This window comes from Schistocerca americana, unplaced genomic scaffold (assembly GCF_021461395.2).
Source record: "Schistocerca americana isolate TAMUIC-IGC-003095 unplaced genomic scaffold, iqSchAmer2.1 HiC_scaffold_18, whole genome shotgun sequence".
Lineage (NCBI taxonomy): Eukaryota > Metazoa > Arthropoda > Insecta > Orthoptera > Acrididae > Schistocerca > Schistocerca americana.
In genome coordinates this window covers 7,109,211-7,130,089 of record NW_025725884.1, presented here as the reverse complement: position 1 = coordinate 7,130,089, position 20,879 = coordinate 7,109,211, and the positions used below count along the sequence as shown (strand labels likewise).

The following is a 20,879-nucleotide window of genomic DNA, read 5'->3' as shown; positions in this document are numbered from 1 at the left end:
CCAATATGCAATGTCCTATAACATGACTCAATGCATAGCAGCAGAGGTATTTCTTCATAGAAAATGGATCCATAGAGATGACATAACCCATCATCGTCTGCAGAACCCATTGTCCAACTGAGGCAGGTTGCTGACGCACTGTCCTGTGTGGTCCTGATGCTTGAGCATCGCTTTTCTTCACCCTCTGTTACAGATAGTGAAGAAGTTTCTAAAAATATTGTGCTGAGTCCCCATTTCTCCCAAATAAAGGCTTTACTACCTCAAATGGTGAAGGCATCTTCCTGCCATATACTACACTATATGACAGGGTGAAAGCACATTATTGCTGTGTTCTTTTACAGTTCTAAGCTGATACAGCATATGGGAGTCACACCTCTGTCATTTGGTTGGTGTTCACCAAAAAATGTAAAATTTGGCAATTGTAAGATGAAAATGCTGCCTTCTTCCATTTGAAGGGTAGGTCTAGTCCTAAGGTTGTGAATGCTTAGCAAATTTGATAACTTTTTCATCAAATCGGACATAAAATTGATAGCTTCATCTGTTATTATTGTCAGCAACATGAAATTTCAGTAGCACCTGGTATTCCATAAATTATCAGGCAACAGCCATCCACACTATTTCAAATTGTTTGGATGCTTCTGACAAACTTTGCAGTTGATGTCTGTATAATAGGTTGAAATCGGCATGTTGTGCACACAGTATACCATCACCACCTTATCGTAGCACTGTCCGTGCGGGTGGGAGAGTTTGCGTGTTCCTGTGATGCCGAGAGCTACACCGGTGGTAGCGTGGCTACTGGCAGGTTCAACCTAGCCAGTCAGGTCTCAGCAGAGGAGCCTGACAAAGTGTGCCTCACAACGACCTACCGTCCTTTCCTCCCTTTCCCTTCCAGTCCCTTCCCTTTCCTTCTTCCCTTCTGTCAGTCTCTTCATCGGTGTAGGAGGCGGGTAATATCGATAGGTAAACACTCACGGCTTCTGTACTGACGAAGCAAGGCACCTGTGATGTGCCTTAAGGGCATATGTCAGGATACTTCCAGTGGCATATGGCCATTCACTGCATCCCCTGCCTCTTGCCAGTTGTATCGGCCCTACGATCCACTGCCATTCAGAGGCAGAGGACGAGAGAGTGGATCTGCATCTGAGCAACTGCTTGTCCACTTTAAATAGCTTCACGCGCAGATTACTCCGGCAAAGTTTCAATGGACTATGAGCATTGAAAGTCCTGCGGCGATGGAGTACTGATTTGGAGGCAAGGGTTTGGTGTACCTGAACCTTAGTTGGTGCTCTGCACGTTAGGCGGTCAGACGGTGATGGTCGTTCTGGTACTCGTGAGAGACGGGAGGACTGGTTCGGCAGCTCGTCAGACGACAAAGCAGCCCTATTTAGGATCGCTCTGCTTTCCCTAATCCAGGGAGGGGCCTAGAAAAGGTGGCCTAAACATAGCCCGTCTCAACCCAGCACAAGTGGCAAACTGCGGTCACTTGTTCACTAACATATGCGGTCAAAAGAATAATAAAATAAACAGTTACCTTAAATATCTAATGATTGGAGTCTGGAACGTCCGTACTTTACAGGATAATGACCATAATCAGTGCCCAGAGAGAAAGACAGGACTTATCGCAAGGGAATTGGCTAGATATAACATCGACATTACCGCCATAAGTGAAACACATCTTAGTGACTCTGGACAGTTATGTGAACCGCTCGGAGGTTATACCTACTACTGGAGTGGAAAATCATCCACTGAAAGGGCGGAAAGTGGGGTAGGCTTTGCCATACGCGATAAATTGGCATGCTCACTAACAGAACTCCCAAAAGGTATCAGTGACAGAATAATAACACTCAGACTTCACCTGGCATCCAAGAAATATCTTCACCTGATCAATGTATACGCACCTACATTGCCATCTCCGGATGAAGAGAAGAACAAGTTCTACCAAGACCTCCGACATGTCCTTAGGGATATTCCTTCTGCAGATAAACTTCTGTTACTTGGTGATTTTAATGCTCGTGTTGGGAATGATTTCAGTGCTTGGAATGGAGTCCTCGGTCGCCATGGGATTGGAAAATGCAACTCGAATGGTTTGGATCTTCTAACTCTATGTGCCGAGTTTGAACTCTGTCTGACAAATACATATTTTCGTCTGCCTGAAAAATATAAAACGATATGGATGCATCCGCGATCTAAACACTGGCACCTTCTGGATTATGTGATAGTATGGAAAAAAGATCTTGGTGACGTACTGGTCACACGTGCAATGAGAGGCGCTCAGGGATGGACAGACCATCGACTCGTGAGGTCCAAATTAAAGATAACTTTGAAGGCACCACGCCGAGCTTCACACAAAATACCAACAAAATTGTCCTGCAAAATCTTGGCCAATGATCAGACTATGAGAGCAAAACTGGATGAAAAATTTGGTGTCGATGGCCTTTTGATATCTGAATCTGCCCCTGTAGATGAACAGTGGAGTGCATACGCTAGCAGACTGCGTGGCTGTGCTTCAGAAGTCTTGGGAAAGCCTCAGAAGAAGCACCAGGACTGGTTTGACGACTCAGATCCAGAGATCAGAAAGCTAATTAATGATTTCAGAACCTCTCTTCGCACCCCTGATGATAACAAGCGTAGAGCAGCACATTACAATCTGAAAGTGAAGGTACGTGCTCTCAAAGACAGTTGGTGGGCAAATAAAGCAAATGAAATACAGCTATATGCCGACACACACCAAACGGGCAGATTCTTTGAGTCCCTGAAAACTATCTTTGGTCCAAGAGTTGGGAAGATAGCACCAGTCTATAACAAAGATAAAAGTTGTCGGCTGACGCAACAGAGTGACATCCTGTCTCGGTGGGCGGAACATTTTAATGACGTTCTTAATCCTGACCATCAGACAACCGATATTCCATACATAGAAGCACTTGAAGACCTGCCAGTTGAGGAACAACTTGCGGATGCCCCTTCCTACAATGAATTCATTTCAGCACTGGCTAAGCTGAAAAATGACAAAACAGCAGGATTAGATAACTTGCCATCAGAGCTATATAAATATGGGGGGCCAAACATCAAGAAACCATTGTTTGCTCTGATCTTAAGGATTTGGGAGTATGAAATGATTCCACAAGACTGGAAAGATGCTTGTATTTCCAAGATCTATAAAGGCAAGGGTGACATATCAGGCTGCAGCTCCCACAGGGGCATTTCTCTTCTGTCAGCAGCGGGAAAAGTCCTTGCCCATATAGTTAACACCTGGTTAACACACTTTGCAGAAAAACTGCTACCAGAGACCCAGTGTGGCTTTCGCCCAAACAGAGGCACAGTGGATGCCATATTTGTTGTCAAACAAATGCAAGAGAAAAGTTTAGAGCAACATCGGCCTTTGTTCATGTGCTTTGTAGACCTGGAAAAAGCTTTTGATCGTGTCCCACGGGAAGCTCTCTGGATCATACTAAAGAAAACTGGGTGCCCTGACAAAATTGTCAGTTTGATTTGGCAGTTTCATGAAAACATGATGGCAAAAATCCGCCATGAGGACAAGCTCTCAGAACAGTTTCCCGTGACATGTTGTGTAAAACAAGGCTGTGTTCTGGCTCCCACACTCTTCTCACTTTACTTCGCAGTTGTTATGAGAGACGCGACCAAAGCCTGTAGTAATCAAATTAGTCTCGACACAAGGACAGACAAAAGTGTCTTCAACATCTCTCGCCTCAGAACAAAAAGTCGCGTAACCAAACTATCCATCTTAGAGATTCTCTACGCGGATGATGTATGCATGATGGCTAATTCTTGCGAAACTCTTCAGACTTACATAAACCTGCTAAATGCCTCCTGCAGAAGATTTGGCTTAGCCATTAGCATCACTAAGACGCAAGTTCTTAAACAACCACTTAGAGGTCTTAATGCAGATGACTCTAGTATTGAGATAAATAACAAACCCTTGCAAAATGTGTCAAAGTCCAAATACCTGGGAAGCCAAATTAGAAGTGACAACAGCCTGACATTGGAAATCACAGCGCGTATAGCCAGCGCAGCCTCAGCCTTCGGTAAGCTTAATGACCGAGTATGGAAATCACATGATCTCAAACTACAAACAAAAATTGCAGTCTACAAAGCATTAGTATTATCCACCTTACTCTATGCCTCGGAAACCTGGTGCTGTTACAAAGCTGACATTAAGAAGCTAGATAAATTTCATCTTCGATGTCTGAGATCAATTCTGCGCATCAAATGGGAAGACCGTGTCCCAAACACGGAGATTTTGCGCCGCGTGAAACTGGCTGGTATTGAAGCTTTAATAATGAAACATCAACTGAGATGGAGTGGTCACATAGTACGCATGGATGACAGTAGGCTACCTAAAGTGGTGTTCTACTCGCAGCTCTCGTGCGGGAAGAGGAGGAAAGGTGGTCAACACCTGCGATATAAAGACACCATTAAACGCCACCTTGCAGCCTGTGGCATCCCAAGCAACCGTTGGGAGGAGCTAGCATTGCGCTGATCGGAGTGGCGATCAACTGTACATAAGAGAATCGAACAATTCGAGCAAAAGCGTGTAATGGACCTGGATGCTAAAAGAGAGCTCCGAAAATCTCAGCTCAAGCCTGTCTACACGTATACTTACAACTCTGCTGGTCAACTTCACTGTGCTCCATGCAACATGATATTCAAAGCGAAATTCGGATTCGCGAGCCACATCCGAGCCTACCACAACAAGGACCGAGAAGACTGACGGAGTCACTGTCGCCGGACACGGCAAGGAGGAGGACATCATACCATTTCTAAAATCCGGCTCCTGCTTCTGGTCCTTGGCCAACCTCCATGATCTACCGAAAAATTGTCATATGCTTGCATTAGTGCTTTCCTAGAAAGCTGCAGGTACCACCACGCATGGTCCACAGTCATTCTGCGCAACAAGCCTCTGTGTGTCACAGACTGTGGTTGCTCCCTAAATTTGGCTGTCAGTGTTAGCAAAAGTTCCTTCTTTCACTCTGTAGTGCTCTTATTCATTGCTCACAGTACTCCAGCCTTTCTGCTTACTGGTGGTTATCTAATTGAAGAGTGTTTTAATCCTAGAAACCACTTCAATGCAGCATGGTCTGTCACATCTTAATAATTTCTTCCATGCCAGTAACAATTTAAGTACATTAAACCATAGATGATGGCCAGGGTCTCCTGTATAATCAAAAGCTATACTTCCTTGTTCCAATTGATGACTTTTTTGGGAAACAATTAAAACAGATGCACCATGCAGATTATCATTACATTCAATAATCCCATAAGCAACCTATTGCTCGAGCAATTCTTACATTATTGGCTGTAGATCTTTCAGGATTCTGTATGGTTTCCCATGAATTTGTCCATCACTACCCACTGGTATCATACATTGCATAGCTGTTGTTGCTGGTAATGGTCCACCACAATTTAAAAAGGTCTAAGTCATCACAGTAAAGTTTTGACCACTGTTCTGTCTGTCTGCACAAAGTGAATCACCTCTTCATGTGATGTTGATGGATTGACAGTCTGCGTGGGACTGTCTCCTCTTGACATACCTAATCATCATCCCGCAGGATGTCCAAGTTTAATTCCCTGGCAGACAGACCTCATCTGAACTGAAGTTATCCACACACCTCGCGACTATACAAGCTCGATCTATTATCTTACGCTTGCTATATTACCACGCAGAAAATATACAATGTATTCATCTCTTTAGTGGATTCCAACAGCTCCACAGCACTCATCATCTCACTTGATAGGTCACCAAGACTATCAATTCTGTATCTGTTGGTAAAATACTGTGCAAACTGAACTTCAGTGGACACATCTGCAGTGTATTTGGTATCACCTGCATTATACTTGAAACTTGTGACAATGTCACACTAGCAGTGGTCGTTTGCATCTGGACTGTTGTCCTTGATCTGCATTTTCTGGATATGGGGCAACACAGTACCCATCAGCAATGAGTGGCAGTAATTACATCTGGTCCTGAAAATTTCATACACCAACAATGAAACTGAGCCATGTTGATCTCAATGACACCACATCATTGTCTCTTACTCCACACAACCTATATCATGTAGTTGCAACATATTGCCTGGAAATGCTCGTAAAAAATACATCCAGGGTCTAGCCTCCACCAGAATAAATCTTATCAGTTTTGGCGTTTTACCTTAATGCTTAGGATTGTGTATTGACCTTCGTAATTATGTCTGAAAATGCATCTACTGATTGATTTCATTTCAGTGACAAACCATTCAGCTGTTCTCTAGAAAGTGTCCAACTCAACCGTTTGCAATACAGTTGGTAAAGCCTTTTAATAATCTGTTCAGATGCCTGTTCCTTAATCTATCTCTCAAGGTACATTATGTGTAGCTTTGAGTTACCATTCCACCTTAAATTTGCAAACCGGCCTGATGAGATATGATTGTATATGGTTAGTTAAGGTCAGCTTTCAAATCATGAATAAATACTGATACACTGTCAGTGAATTTATCCAAAACAAAGAGGCACCAAATTACCATGCCTATAAATCCTGTTGCAGCTAATGATATTCAGTGAGGCTTTTCCCTGTACCGGCTCAGCTTGCCAACACTCTTTAATGGCTACAAAATCTTAATGGGCTCCTGTTACATTACTGCTCCTTTGCACATGCAATACTACTGCTCCATTGCAGAGTTGCTGAAGTATATAGCCATGCTACTCACACCGTAAAAAAATTGATCACTTGGGCTCAGAGGGCTGGCTGGGTTCAGGAGGCTGTCCAACCATCACACCAGGTGTGGTGAGTGGATTCTCATCTGACACCCACGGGCATTAGTGAAACAGTATCAAGACACAGAACTGTTATTTTTGATAAAGTGCAATGATTGACTTTTCTACACTCCAGCACAGTGGCAGAAGCACCCACCCAGTACACGCTGTCTGAGGCGAGTGGCAGCAGCATCAGCTCCGGCTGTGTAATGGCACCAGACCTGTCAGTCCTATGCAGCCGACACTTTGAAAGTGTGCCTCAGTTACTGGGTATATTCTGTGCAGGCTTGGTATGTGAAGTATTACCTACCTTCATGTCTCATCTTTCATTTATACTGCACAGGTTTGAACACTTTGGTGCCTACCCCTCCCATTTGGTATGACAGATCATGGCTTTTAACCTTTCATCTAGTTTGATTAACTTTTGTGTTTTTGGCATTCAGTCTGCAACACTAAGATACATCCAGTTGTTGCGTGCACACTTGAGATGCCCGAATGCTGTTCTGTCACTCGTGCTCTGAGAATTAATAGACAATGAATTATTGTCACACAACAGATACTTGCATCAGTATCACATTATCCAACATGAATGCCATGCGACTTGATCTCAAAGTTAATGTCATGATCAATGGGAAATTGCTAATTTAATAAGTGACCTTCCCATAACAAAACAAACTTACCATTTTCATGATTACAACAGCTTCTTACATCATATATGTGACAAGAATTGGGAATAGCAGGAGTATAAGTTATTGAAAAATTTTTCACCTATATTCTGGTTTATAATAATTATTGAAGAATCTTCCAAACTTTCTATTCACAAAGTGAATTCCTTACTGATTGAGCTCTGATTAACTTTACATTCTGCTCTTTCAAGAAAGAACTGAGCGATGATCTACAAAGCAGTCCATAATCACGATATAAAGGTTTCAAAATGTACACTGGTCAAGCTGCTGGTGCTGATGTATGGACACAAAGAAATTTGTTCTGTTTTTGGCCATTATCACTCAACACATGATAAAATCTAAAATATTAGACCTACATACTCCTGAATGGTATCATTGGAACCTTTGCGAAAATATCTGCATACTTTCCTTGCTTAAAATGAATCTACATAAAATTCACAAATGAGGCAGTAAGATGATTCTCACTGGACATGTTTCATATGAGCGATGATTTCTTAGAAAATTGACTGGTCACTTATATTCCATGTATCAGTGAGGTTAGTGAACATGGAAACACTGTTAGATCATTTTGGCTCAGGTACGTATTGAATTAAACAACCAATGTAGTGTTTGGACTCGACGGTCATAGCTCATATAAAGAAATGTGGCAAACATCTGAATTAAATACATGCATCTCCTAGTCTGATCAATTCTATCTAGTAACAGGAAGAAATTAAAACTTATTCTGCATTATTGAAGCTTGGTTCTTAGAAGACTGCAGAGCTCTGAAAAATGCAGTAGACTCTCACTGGTCCCAACCAGCTTTGCCCATCAGCCTGCCTAAGACTTTATGGGGCAATGGGAAGGAAGAGCATTGCCACCAGCTGCATATATCCCATGGATAATGGGCCATTCTCTCACTCGAGGCAAGCTATATAAATGGCTTAGGAGGACTCCTTTTGAAATTGTTTGCAGCTGATACTGATATTTGCCATCCAAGGAAGACATCACAGTATTAAAATCAATTGCAAAATTATTTAATCTTAATATCTGTATGGTGGTGTGAAGAATGGAAATGTGATACCACCCCCCCCCCCCCAAAAAAAAAAGATAAATAAATAAAAAGTGTGAGGTCATTCACATAAGTACCAAAATAAATCTGTTAAATTTCAACTACACAGGAAACCACATAAATATAAAAGGTAGTCTGTTCTACTAGATATGTAGGCTTTTGAGTTACAAACAACTTAAATTGAAATGATAATGTTGTTTAGAAGCCAAGCCAAAGACTGCATTTTATTGCTAGAACATTTAGTAGACACCAACGTATTCTTGTGGTTTATGGGATCCTTATCAGATAAGACTAATTGAGTACACTGAAAAAGTTTAAAGAAGGACACTTCATTTTGTAATATCGTGAAATGGGTGGAGGGGGGAGGTGAAGCGGAGAGAAAATCACTGATATGATAATTGTCATGGCAACCATTTAAACAAACACTTTTTTCATTGAAGCTAGATTTACGTAGAAATGTGGAAATATTTGGTTGACACCTATGTAAGTACGGAGAAATTTCAATTCAACAATTCTAACAACTTAAATGTATCCATGTGGAAACTGAACTCTCTTAAGTGTTTGTCTTTCCTACATGCAGCTGGAGAGTGGAACGGTAGAGAAAAAATGTGAACATGGTTCAAAGAACCCTCTGACATGCACTTACTGGAGCATGTCATCAATCTACATCTACACTACTTCTATGCAACTTGCACTAAACGACATCAGTCTCCACAATGGGTCCTGCTGTTCCACAGAATCACATAGACAGCTTGACAAGTAGACAGCATACTGACATAGGTTGCTCCTCCAGCCTGCTCTGCTGCAGAATGAATAACTGTACTGGAAATGAGTAGTTCTTGTGGGAGGCTGCTATGTGTTCGTCATGCATCTGATCTGCTTTGTCCGTCTGCTCAGCTTTCCTGAACGCTCCATGATGACCCAACTTTACTTTCCAGTCACTCTCGCTGCTGTATTTCGTAGCATCAGCATACTGCTATTTCATCTGAGTTACACTTTCTTGCTTAATTGTTTATGGTAAACAGAATGACAGCACCTCCCTCCTAAGATATTTTGCTCCATAGGCTTCTCAGACAGCCCAGCTCATATGGTATGCAGCAATCTGTTCCATAATCTGGACATAATTACAATATCAACCGTCTCCCCAAAACGAAATGTCACTCTATTACTGCAGCTTGGCCTGCTTTCCTCTGCTTCCTAAGTTGCCAGGTAAGATGTCTGAATTTTTACTGGACTGTGCCATTATATTCATTCTCGGCACAGCACTTCATAGCAGAGTGTTGTCAGTATTGTAGTAGAAGATTTACATGTATCAGATGGCTATCCATTGGTCAATATCATTTCAGTGTTCAATATTTTTCAAATGTAAACGAATTTTGTATCAGATTTAACTCATTAAACACCAACAGTAAAGCTCTTCAAATTTTACAATGGGTGTTTATCTCACATGCAGAAAATGTCTGGCTTCTGCCACACTCCCCTTGTGCCAGATTTTGAACATACAAAATCAGTATTTGAGACAGGAGTTAATCCTGGCATTGATTCACGGTTCATAATTGAGATGATTCACGAACTTGTACAGCAAGAGTATGCATCCTGAACAATGTTAGTATTGATGGTGTCTCCACAGGAGTAGTGAGAGATAGCCAGATTCCCTTTCTTTGTATTGTAAAGTGTATCACCTCCTCTCTGCTACTGGGGCCAATGTGATATTCAGACATAGTGTGCATGGAATTCTGCTGAAGTGAGGTTGTTGTCTAATCTAATCCCAACATCAGAATGGAGGTGAGTCAGTCAACTCGTAAAATCAAAATGTGATGGCAAAGCATCCTGATTTGTGTATTTAACCAACCAGCTCAGGTAACTTACCATGACCTACATCTACATCTACATTTATACTCTGCAAGCCACCCAACGGTGTGTGGTGGAGGGCGCTTTATGTGCCACTGTCATTACCTCCCTTTCCTCATCCAGTCATGTATGGTTCGTGAGAAGAATGACTGCCAGAAAGCCTCCATGTGCACTCGAATCTCTCTGATTTTACATTTGTGATCTTCTCAGGATGTATTAGTAGGGGGAAGCAATATATTCGATACCTCATCCAGAAATGCACCCTCACGAAACCTGGACAGCAAGCTACACCACGATGCACAGCGCCTTTCTTGTAGAGTCTGCCACTTGAGTTTGTTAAAGATTTCCATAATGCTATCACGCTTACCAAAAAACCCTGTGACAAAACGCGCCGGTCTTTGTTGGATCTTCTCTATCTCCTCTGTCAACCCGCCCTGGTACGGATCCACACTGATGAGCAATAATCAAGTGTAGGTCAAACGAGTGTTTTGTAAGCTACCTCCTTTGTTGATGGACTACATTTTCTAAGGACTCTCCCAATGAATCTCAACCTGGCACCCACCTTACCAACAATTAATTTTATATGATCATTCCACTTCAAATCGTTCCATGCGCATACTCCCAGAATTTTACAGAAGTAACTGCTAGCAGTGTTTGTCCCGCTATCATATAATCATACAATAAAGGATCTTTCTTTCTATGTATTCTCAATACATTACATTTGTCTGTGTTAAGGGTCAGTTGCCACTCCCTGCACCAAGTGCCTATCCGCTGCAGATCTTCCTGCATTTCGCTACAATTTTCTAATGATGCAACTTCTCTGTATACTACAGCATCATCAACGAAAAGCCGCATGGAACTTCCGACACTATCTACTAGGTCATTTATATATATTGTGAAAAGCAGTGGTCCCATAACACTCCCCTGTGGTATGCGAGAGATTACTTTAGTGTCTGTAGATGTCTCTCCATTGAGAACAACATACTGTGTCTTGTTTGCTAAAAACTCTTCAATCCAGCCACACAACTGGGCTGATATTCCATAGGCTCTTACTTTGTTTATCAGGCAACAGTGCAGAACTGTATCGAATGCCTTCCAGAAGTCAAGGAAAATGGCATCTACCTGGCAGCCTGTATCTGACCAGTCTGAAGTCATGGAAAATGGCATCTACCTGGGAGCCTGTATCTAATATTTTCTGGGTGCCGTGAACCAATAAAGCGCGTTGGGTCTCACATGATCGCTGTTTCTGGAATCCATGTTGATTCCTACAGAGTAGATTCTGAGTTTCCAGAAATGACACAATACCTGAGCAAAAAACATGTTCTAAAATTCTACAACAGGTCGATGTCAGAGATATAGGCCTATAGTTTTGCGCATCTGCTCGACGACCCTTCTTGGAAACTGGAACTACTTGTGCTCTTTTCCAATCATTTGGACCTCATGTTGTGGCAGTTCCTGGATTGAACCATGACTGAAGTGTATGGAAGAGATACACGACATGGTGTTGGGCAGAAGTGAATGCTCTGGATAGAAATTAGTGGTCAGTATTTCTGTATCATACTTCCGTACCGAGATCTTTGCAGCAGTATTAATTGCAGGTATCTCATGAACAGCATTGACCAAATTATTTGAATAGCCCAAAAGGTCAGGCATAACAGTGTCATTGTACATGCCACCTGTAGCATTTGTGTGTGGTAGCTGAGCAATTGATGTAGCAGAATGATACAAGAATAGGATATATGTTGCTAATGTTGAGGTGTCAAGTAGGAACAGAGTGCATCTCCTTATGCTAGTTGGTAAGATACTTAAACCAAACAGCATAGAATTATTATAAACATTTTTTCCTGATTTTGATGACACGTAATGTTGACTTAACATGTAACTTCACCTATAATTGGCATTCATGGTACTTTTGGCTTTCAACAAAGTCAAAGAAAGATTTTATTGCTGTAATGAAACATTTTTTGAAAGCAACAGTCTGTCGTCACTAACTAGATTACTTGAACATTTCCAACTATCTCTTTTCTAGTATTCTCCTCTATTGTAATATTGATTTATCATTTGGAGGTCTGGAGTCAATGGCATCTTTGATATATTGAACAACTTCAATAGTGTCCTTGTATAGATGATACTTCAAGGGCTGAACTACTAGTCATGAAGATATGCATGATGCCATCCTTTCTGCTTTGTCATCTACTTACACTAAAGTGCATTTTGGTAACCTGGTGTGTTACTGTTAAGTCAGTCTTTTGGTATTAACAAATGGCAAGATAGAGAAACTTTCTAATTTTCAAAATATTACGTAATAAAATGCCTCCGTCAGTGTACTCGCTCCAATAAGATTTCAACAGATGTATGTTCAAGGAAACCTACATGCTCTTGCTGTTACCTGCTGGATTTAGAAAATGTTTTATTTAATATTTTTACACTATATTATAAGTCACAGCTACAACAAACATTGCAGATTGTTTGACAGCTTTGATGATACTCTGAAGCAACTGACTAGTCTTAACTGTGTAGTAATTTTGATTAACTGGTTGCTTATACAACCCATGATTGTAGCAACATGAACGTTGGAATGTGGATCTAATGTCATGAAGGACAAGACTTCAGATGCATGAAGGAATTTTATTGCACACCTGAAGATGTCGTACATTGTCTTCTTCTTCTTCTTCTTCATCGTCGCCTTGACCCATGTCACATAGGGTTGGCGTTGATCTTCTGGATCCTTCTCCTCCATAGTACTTTATCCGTTGCCTCTTCCTTCTTCCATCCTTTCCCCCTTAGGTCCCTGGATATCTTATCCTTCCACCTCATCTTCAGTATTCCTCTCCTTCTTGCACCTTCAATCTTTATATCTTCAACTCTGTTTCTGATATACTCTTCCCCTTTTCTTTGTAAGTGTCCATACCTCATTAGTCTGCTCTCTTGTATCTCTTTCCCCATGGGTCCCACTTTCACAGCTCCTCTAACAAATTAATTTTTAATCCTGTTCTTCCTTGTTAACCCACACATCCACCTCAGCATCTTGATTTCTGCCACTTCCATCTTCCTTACCTGGGCTACTGTGATTGGCCATGTCTCTGCCCTGTATATCATAGCAGGCCTTACCACTGACTTGTACACTTTCCCTGTCAACCCAATGCTCACCTTCTTGTCACACAACACTCCACTCATTTTCCTCCAGTTGCTCCAACCACAATTTATTTGGTGTTGTATCTTGCTTTCCAGTCCTTCGTCGCTCTGTATGTATGACCCAGGTATTTAAATTTGCAGACCGATTTCAGCTCATCATCCTGGATCTTGCAAGACCTCATCTGGACATCCTTCAGTGCTAAATATTCTGACTTTCTCCTGCTAATATTCATCCCTGTTTCTTCTAGTGCCTTCCTCCAATCCTCCCGCTTTTCGTCAAGTCTGTCAATGCTCTGCTCACAAAGAACCACATCATCCGCAAACATCATATTCCATGGCGCCTCCTTCTTCACATCTTTCACCAGCACATCCATAATCAGGTCAAAGAGATAGGGACTAGGCACAGATCATTGATGTTACTCTACTTTTACTGAAAACTCCTTTGTCATGCCCACACTACTTCTCACCTGCATCATTGCTCCTCTGTACATTTCTTTCACTAAGGTGCGCGTCATATATCTTGGCGGCCGAGTTTAGGTTCGTTCTGCACATTTGACGTCACAAATCAGTCAGCCAATGAACAGAAAACGACGTTGCCAGATCTCGACTGCAGTGCAGAGCACGGACGAGTGTCTTTAATTTTAGAAACGTTCAGTCATAAATGAAGTAATTGAACAAAAGCAATGTCTTGATAGCAGACTTTCTTTTATAGAAAGTTTGGAAAAAGCATTCTTTACACCAATTGCTTCATATTCTATTAATTAATTAAACCAAACAAACAATAAGCCTCCTAATTCAGGCGATAGCAAGGAAAGGTGTTTGTATCAGTCTCACGAACCGCGTTTTCGCAATAAAGAACAGCGGTAATTGTTTATTTCCTATTGTACTTCGACGCAACGTGAGTAATTCATAGTCACCCAAACAGTGTTTGTCGGTATTTTGCAAACGTTTAGAGTGCTCCAGGAGATGCCAGAAATGAGTAGCTGCGTTGGCGTAATGGTTAAGGTGTTGGGCTGCTAATCGGAAGATTCTGAGTTCAAGGCTTGTTGCATACTAAATATTTTATTTATTTAAAAACAATAGCGAAGTGTCTTACTTAATGAATTTTATTCGTTTGCATGTAATGTTTTGAAATTTCCTGTGCTTCATTATAATCATAATAAGTTTTCAGTTTTTGTAATTTTCTCCTCCAATATTTCTTTTCACAGCAATTAAAAACAACGAAAAGGCACACATACAATATTCATGTTATCCGTTTTGTTTGTATATCGCCTCTTCCGCAGTCGCTGTTTTACTATTCATATTGAGATATATTCTTTTGCGGCAGTATTAAAAGTATTATTTAGAGCAGAATTTCGGCTCGTATGTTGCCGAGCTATTTGATTGTCTGACGGAATTCTTTGCTTCGCTGCTTTGGCAACATCATATTGAATGGTTTCGTCGACTGATCTATGTTTTGGCAAGTATTTGCTGTCCGTTGTGACAAAAACAAAATGTTTGCGCACTGTGCCTCGCTGGCAATATATTTTAGTTTTATGTTTTATTACGTCCAAAATTCAGTTTTGTGTACTTCGCCAACTTCGTTTTAATCAGAACGTTTTAGAAAAAAGCAAAATGACTCTGGTATAAAGAAAGTTTTGTTACAGTTGCTAAAGATAGAATATTTCCCAATTTATAAACACTGTTTACGTTGTAAAGGGTGTTCATTTTATGGGGACATTGAAATCTCTTGAAAACGACACACAGAGCCAAAAGAAATCCTAATGAAAATTAGTTCCTCCCGGAAGGGGACATCCAATTATAACAAATTTGACTACAAATTCGTCGAATTTGGTAACATTGGATGTCCCCCTCTGAGTCAAAAAAAAATTGGTTATAAATTTGTTTGATCCGATGTGTAGATTTGCGGATATTTCAATGTCTCCAATTAAAATGAACACTCTGTATAGTTGGAACCATGAACGACTGCGGTCGATTTAAGGCTCGTTCTACGCACCTGACGTCACGCATCCGCTGACAGCCAATGAGTGTTCAGTAGTTTTCTGAAAGGTCTGCTGGGAATGTCTTGGCGAGTGCGAGTGTTAAATGTGATTGTAGTTATTCTTTGGTGAATTTTTATCGCATTTGTTGCAAGTTGTCATGGCTGATAATGGTGGTAAGCAACAAACTCTCCATAAACAGGCGAGGGACATAATTTACCGGATTCACGCTTTTTTCAAGCGCGAAGCAGAAAACGGTGGACCTATCACGGATGTTGCCAGATCTCAGGAACGCACTGCAGAAGCGACAGGCGTTAGCTTGAGAACCGTTCAGCGGATTGCCAATGAAGGAAAGTTATCTACGGAGACCTGTGGAAGCCCACTCTTCAGATCGCCAGGGAAATATCGCACTCGTGAGAGGACTGTAACTAATTTAGATAATTTCGACAAAGATGTTCTAAGACGAGAAGTGCTCAACATGTACAACACAGGCGAATTTCCTACTGTAAAAAAAAATCACTGTGAAAATGCGTGAAACCATAAATTTTAAAGGTAGCATGACTTCAATGAATAGAATACTTAAAAACATTGGATTCAAATATGTACATACAAATGACGGAAGAAAGTTTTTAATGGAACATAGTGATATCGCTGCTTCAAGGGCACAGTTTTTAAGACATATTATTGAAGTAAGAAAATCCGGGAATAAGAACATTTTTTTCTTGGACAAAACATAGGTGAACCAAAATCACACAAGGAAAGCGTGTTGGAAAATGAGTGATGGTTCGGGTGGGTTTAAAGTACCAGTTGGTAAAGGTGGATGAATAATTGTGCTTCACGCTGGTTCTGCTTCTGGATTCATTCCAGAAAGCAAATTAGTGTTCCGGGCAAAAAAGAGAAATTCAGGGGATTATCATTCCGAAATGAACTCTGAGACATTTAAATTGTGGTTTAGGAATCAGTTTCTCCCTTACTTGCCTGCAAACTCGGTGATTGTAGTGGACAATGCGACTTATCACTCTGTTGTTGTTGACAAGACACCCACAACAAGTACAAAAAAAGCCGATATCATGTTATGGCTTGCAAGTAAAAATATTCCACATACTGCCAACCAAACTCGTGCTGAAATGTTGAATCTTGTAGTGCTTCATAAGCCTCGCACAAAAGTTTATGAAATCGATTGTATTTCACAGGAACATGGACACACAGTTTTGCGTTTGCCACCGTACCATTGCCAATACAATCCGATAGAGTTAATTTGGGCACAAGTGAAAGGGTATGTCGCAGAACGAAACGTGACATTTAAAATTGCCGATACAGAAAGGCTTCTGCACGAAGCACTTGACAGAATTACTTCTTCAGCATGGGCTGAATGTGTTCGGCATGCACAAAGGCTACAGGAGGAGGACATGGACAGGGAAATTGTAATTGACAATCTGCTTGAACCCATCGTCATAACTCTAAGACCTGATGATTCGGACTGCGACACTGACTACAGCGATGCAGAAGACTATCGCAGCGATTGACAACAATGAAGGGTAAGGCACATACACAATAATACTCATGTTCTCTTTCTTGTTTTTGTTCCACAGTTGCAATTTTACCAATGGTATTGAAATATATTCCTCTTCTGCAACTGTAATAAGCGTCTTATTTAGACCAGACGCGTTTTTCTCTTTTGAAGCATCTTCATTGGACAGCATTGTGTCTCCTCCATTGCCAAGTCACCTTTCGTAGTTTTGTGCTGAGGTAACACAATATTCAACGTTTGTGTCGGCCGATCAGTGTTTTAGCAAATAAATGCTTTTTGTGTGTGCTACACACAAAAATTATATTTGACATAGCCCAGAGCACTGATACACAGTATATTCAAGTCCTAATGTTTTTGTAAGTCCACAGTTTTGTTTAACGTATTTTGTGTACTTCCTTTTGATTGATTGAAGTGCTTTAAAATAAAGTCAAATGCGCCTGGTGTAAATAAAACTTTTATTACAGTCGCGAGAGACGGAATATTTCTCAATATTACATACGACACCAATCTGGTACTTAAATTAAATGAGATGTTGTTATACAGTAAATTTTATATGAAATTTAGGTATCTTGTCCACATTTCATTCTCAACATTGTGGTAACTACAATCGAACATACGGAAAGTATACGCTATGAACTTTACCTCTGCAAACTCTTCAAAATTTCGTGCAATGGTTTACTACATTTAATGCTGCAATATAACTGCGTTGAAAATCGAAACAAAATTAAGTCATTTATGGGGGGAAGGTATCAGTCAAGAAGATGTGTCAAAATCAAATTTTTGGGCCAAATAGTTTTTGTGAAATCGAATGATAAGTGTGTCAAAGCAGTCGGAACACTATGTGTCTGCACAGGCGAGCAGTGCAGTGGTTACAAAATCGCGCACGGCGTGGAATGCGGGGAGCACGTCTCTGTAGCAGCGAAAGGTTTAATGCGGCCGTGGTGGCTTTACTTCATAAACTGCGCGCTCCCCCCTAAACGTAAGTTTGAGAACTACACTGCTACGGCGCTGCTTCTCTTGGCGCGTACAACTGGCAACGCTGCAATCTCCCGCATCTGGGCGGGCATGCGCAAGCCGCCAAGATAAATGAATTGAACTATAACCTCACATACTTCTCTGGCATGTACTGCTCTCTCATGCCAAGAAGGACTGATTATTCCAAACCAATTTGCATTCAGTGGATGCAGAACATTGGCAGCATCATTAATGCATTCTTTTATCAACTCAGAAGTTATAAAGTTGCACTTGACACAGCAAGAGCTGAAAAATCATTTTCTAATGCCAAGTACCAATGGGCTGTCACTGCTGTCATTCAGAAAAGTTGAGATCTGTGCTCCTAAAGTACTACACCAATTAGATGAGACATGTACTAAAAGAAAAGTGTAAACCTCTTATGATCCTAGCAATACACCAGATTCATTAGGTGTCATCTGACTGCTCCTTTGACTCAATTAATTTTGCAGCCCATTTAGAGTTCAAAAGTAAGCAGTACTCATCCACGAGAAATGTGTTCCAATTTCATTCTGTATCAAATTTTGTTACTGTACACAAACAAAAACTGGCACTCCTGTCACTTTTTAAATGTTGTCACATTTCCAGTTGTCTATCAATTTGATTGGCAAAAGTATGAAACTGAAATTGTGCCTAGCCTCTGAACAGAGAGAGAGAGAGAGAGAGAGAGAGAGAGAGAGAGAGAGAGCAAGCACAGGTGCATGCTCGGGTGGGGGGGACTGGACTGAGAGGTTCTATTGATTAAGGGTCATGAGAATTGAGTAGATTGAAGTCTAGGCAGGGGCAAGCTAGAAGGTCTGTGTCTACTACTGAGAACATAAGTAGCTATTTTGTTCAGAATATCAGGAGACAGTTTTGCAAACAGCTCACGGTGCATGTGTTCAGGCATCAGTCTACTTGGAACATTTCCCAGAAGTGGTCTTCACTGGATAGCCTGAAGATATTGTTTTTCTGATGTACTGTAGGCCTTCTAGCATATATCCATTCCAGTTCTTTCTTTAGATAGGTAAATTTCAGAGATCAGTGTTGAAAACAATGAAGATAGTGTGTAGCCTTAAACCAAACAAATTTCTTTATTGCTTTAAACAATGTAGTAAGCAGCCACTTTGTATGACCTTTTATTTGTAGCAACATACATTTCAGAATTTAACCCATCTTCAACTGGTGTAATACATACTTAAATCATCAGTTGGCACATCATTACAGAAATTAACTTCAATTTGGGTGCTGCAGCTGCCCCATTCAAAATAACAAATTTGTTTGTCTATTATATTTCAAGAGCTGTATGTCTACAGTACATTACTCTTTAGATGCACTTACTTTCTGTTCTGCATACTGTTGCTAATAATTTCTCCATTAAAACTATGGCACAACACATTTTATTTGTATGATGCATAAACACAGGAGCATTGCCATGTTGCCAACTGATAAAAGTGACAATAGATATAATTTTTTGATATAAACAAAGTACACCTTCCTAATAAATACTGAAATTACTGCTGCTGTCTTTTGGCTTATATATTAAATATTTTTAATTTTAAAATTAAACTTAAAAATTGTAGGTAAAATATATGGCCTGCTGAATTGATGATTTTTAATGAATAAAGACAAGGAAACTGATTGGATGAGATATATGGTATTTTATTCATTATCAGTATTTGGGCTGTGGTTGTATAAGTAAATGATGGAATTTTCATGGAAACATTCTAAATGACCAGAGTTATCCAACAAAATGTCATTTGAGGATGCACATTTGTGAGATTAGATTCAAATTTCGTAGAGTAGGTTCATTCTTTCACCTAAATTGGCCAGGTGAAGTATTAGTAGGTTGTGTGGTATGTCTGTAACCTGCTGTCACTCTTCAGTTGCACATAAGGAAAGTGTGGATTTGCTTAACCTTTTCTGAAAAACATTATAGTGACATCCACACAGTTACCTTGAACTGTTCATTGCTAACACCTGTCATGAGCAAGATGGTGTAACAGCTGATTTGTACAGGAAATGACAACAGTGTTTTAGTTTTGATGGTGGGAGAGGTAAAAGTTTTGTTTTAACATAGCATCCTGTACCATAGTAGATATCATTGTTTGAATCTGTGTTTTTCTGCAAAAACTCAGTTTCTCCACATTAACCCACACTAAATGATTGAACACAACGTTTTATCATTAATATATTACTGCAGATGTGGTCTGCATATTATCAAAATTTTTTGAATGCTATGTATCGCCATGCAGCGAACTTCTTATTGACGACCAGATGCCTTTGAAATGGGTGCACATAGAAATATATGTCAGAGTCTGCGAATATCACATTGTTCCAGGTCACATAAGTGAACAATGAATGATTTAAAAGTATGACTGTAAATTACAGCGAGGAATCACAGTAGTTTGTAGTGCCTGGAAGGATATTTTCCTTTTATGACTCTTGTTAGCACCATCTTTGTACTCCTCAGAATAGCTTAAGTCTTTTTTGGAAATAACGCCATCACAGTCAGGGTTTTCACTTTGTTTCAAACAAATTTCCATATAAATATCTCTTCAGAAATTCTTCTAGTCCACTGCTGTCTCCTCTGTTTGATAAAGTTTATCTGTGATAAAGTTCCCACATCTTTTTACCTGCTTATAGGTTACCAAAAATTTTTGACATAACTCAATTTACTTTTCAGAAACCAAGAACTTCAATAAATAAGGCAAATCATTTGCTGGCCATTCTTTTTGCAGCTCCACTGCACACAGTCTGTACTTCTCTATTATGAGCAATAAGGGCTGTAACTAAACCACACTTGCAACCCCTTGTAGTGCTGGCTACAAATTAGTTTGCCAAGCACCACTTGGCAACATTGGCCTCATGGTCCATAAGGACAAGGTTACAGGCATGAATTCATCCAC

General features: G+C 40.5%; 1 protein-coding gene across 1 annotated transcript in view; it reads left to right on the top strand.

Moving 5' to 3' along the window:
- Window positions 1-1,543: 1,543 nt before the first annotated feature.
- The window catches only part of LOC124572279, a 39,568-nt gene continuing 20,232 nt past the window's right edge, over window positions 1,544-20,879 (top strand). The window contains exons 1-3 of the mRNA XM_047131126.1: window positions 1,544-3,078; window positions 6,671-6,778; window positions 6,884-7,037. Of these exons, the coding sequence (XP_046987082.1) occupies window positions 1,544-3,078; window positions 6,671-6,778; window positions 6,884-7,037 (1,797 nt within the window). The remainder of the gene's footprint in view (window positions 3,079-6,670; window positions 6,779-6,883; window positions 7,038-20,879) is intronic.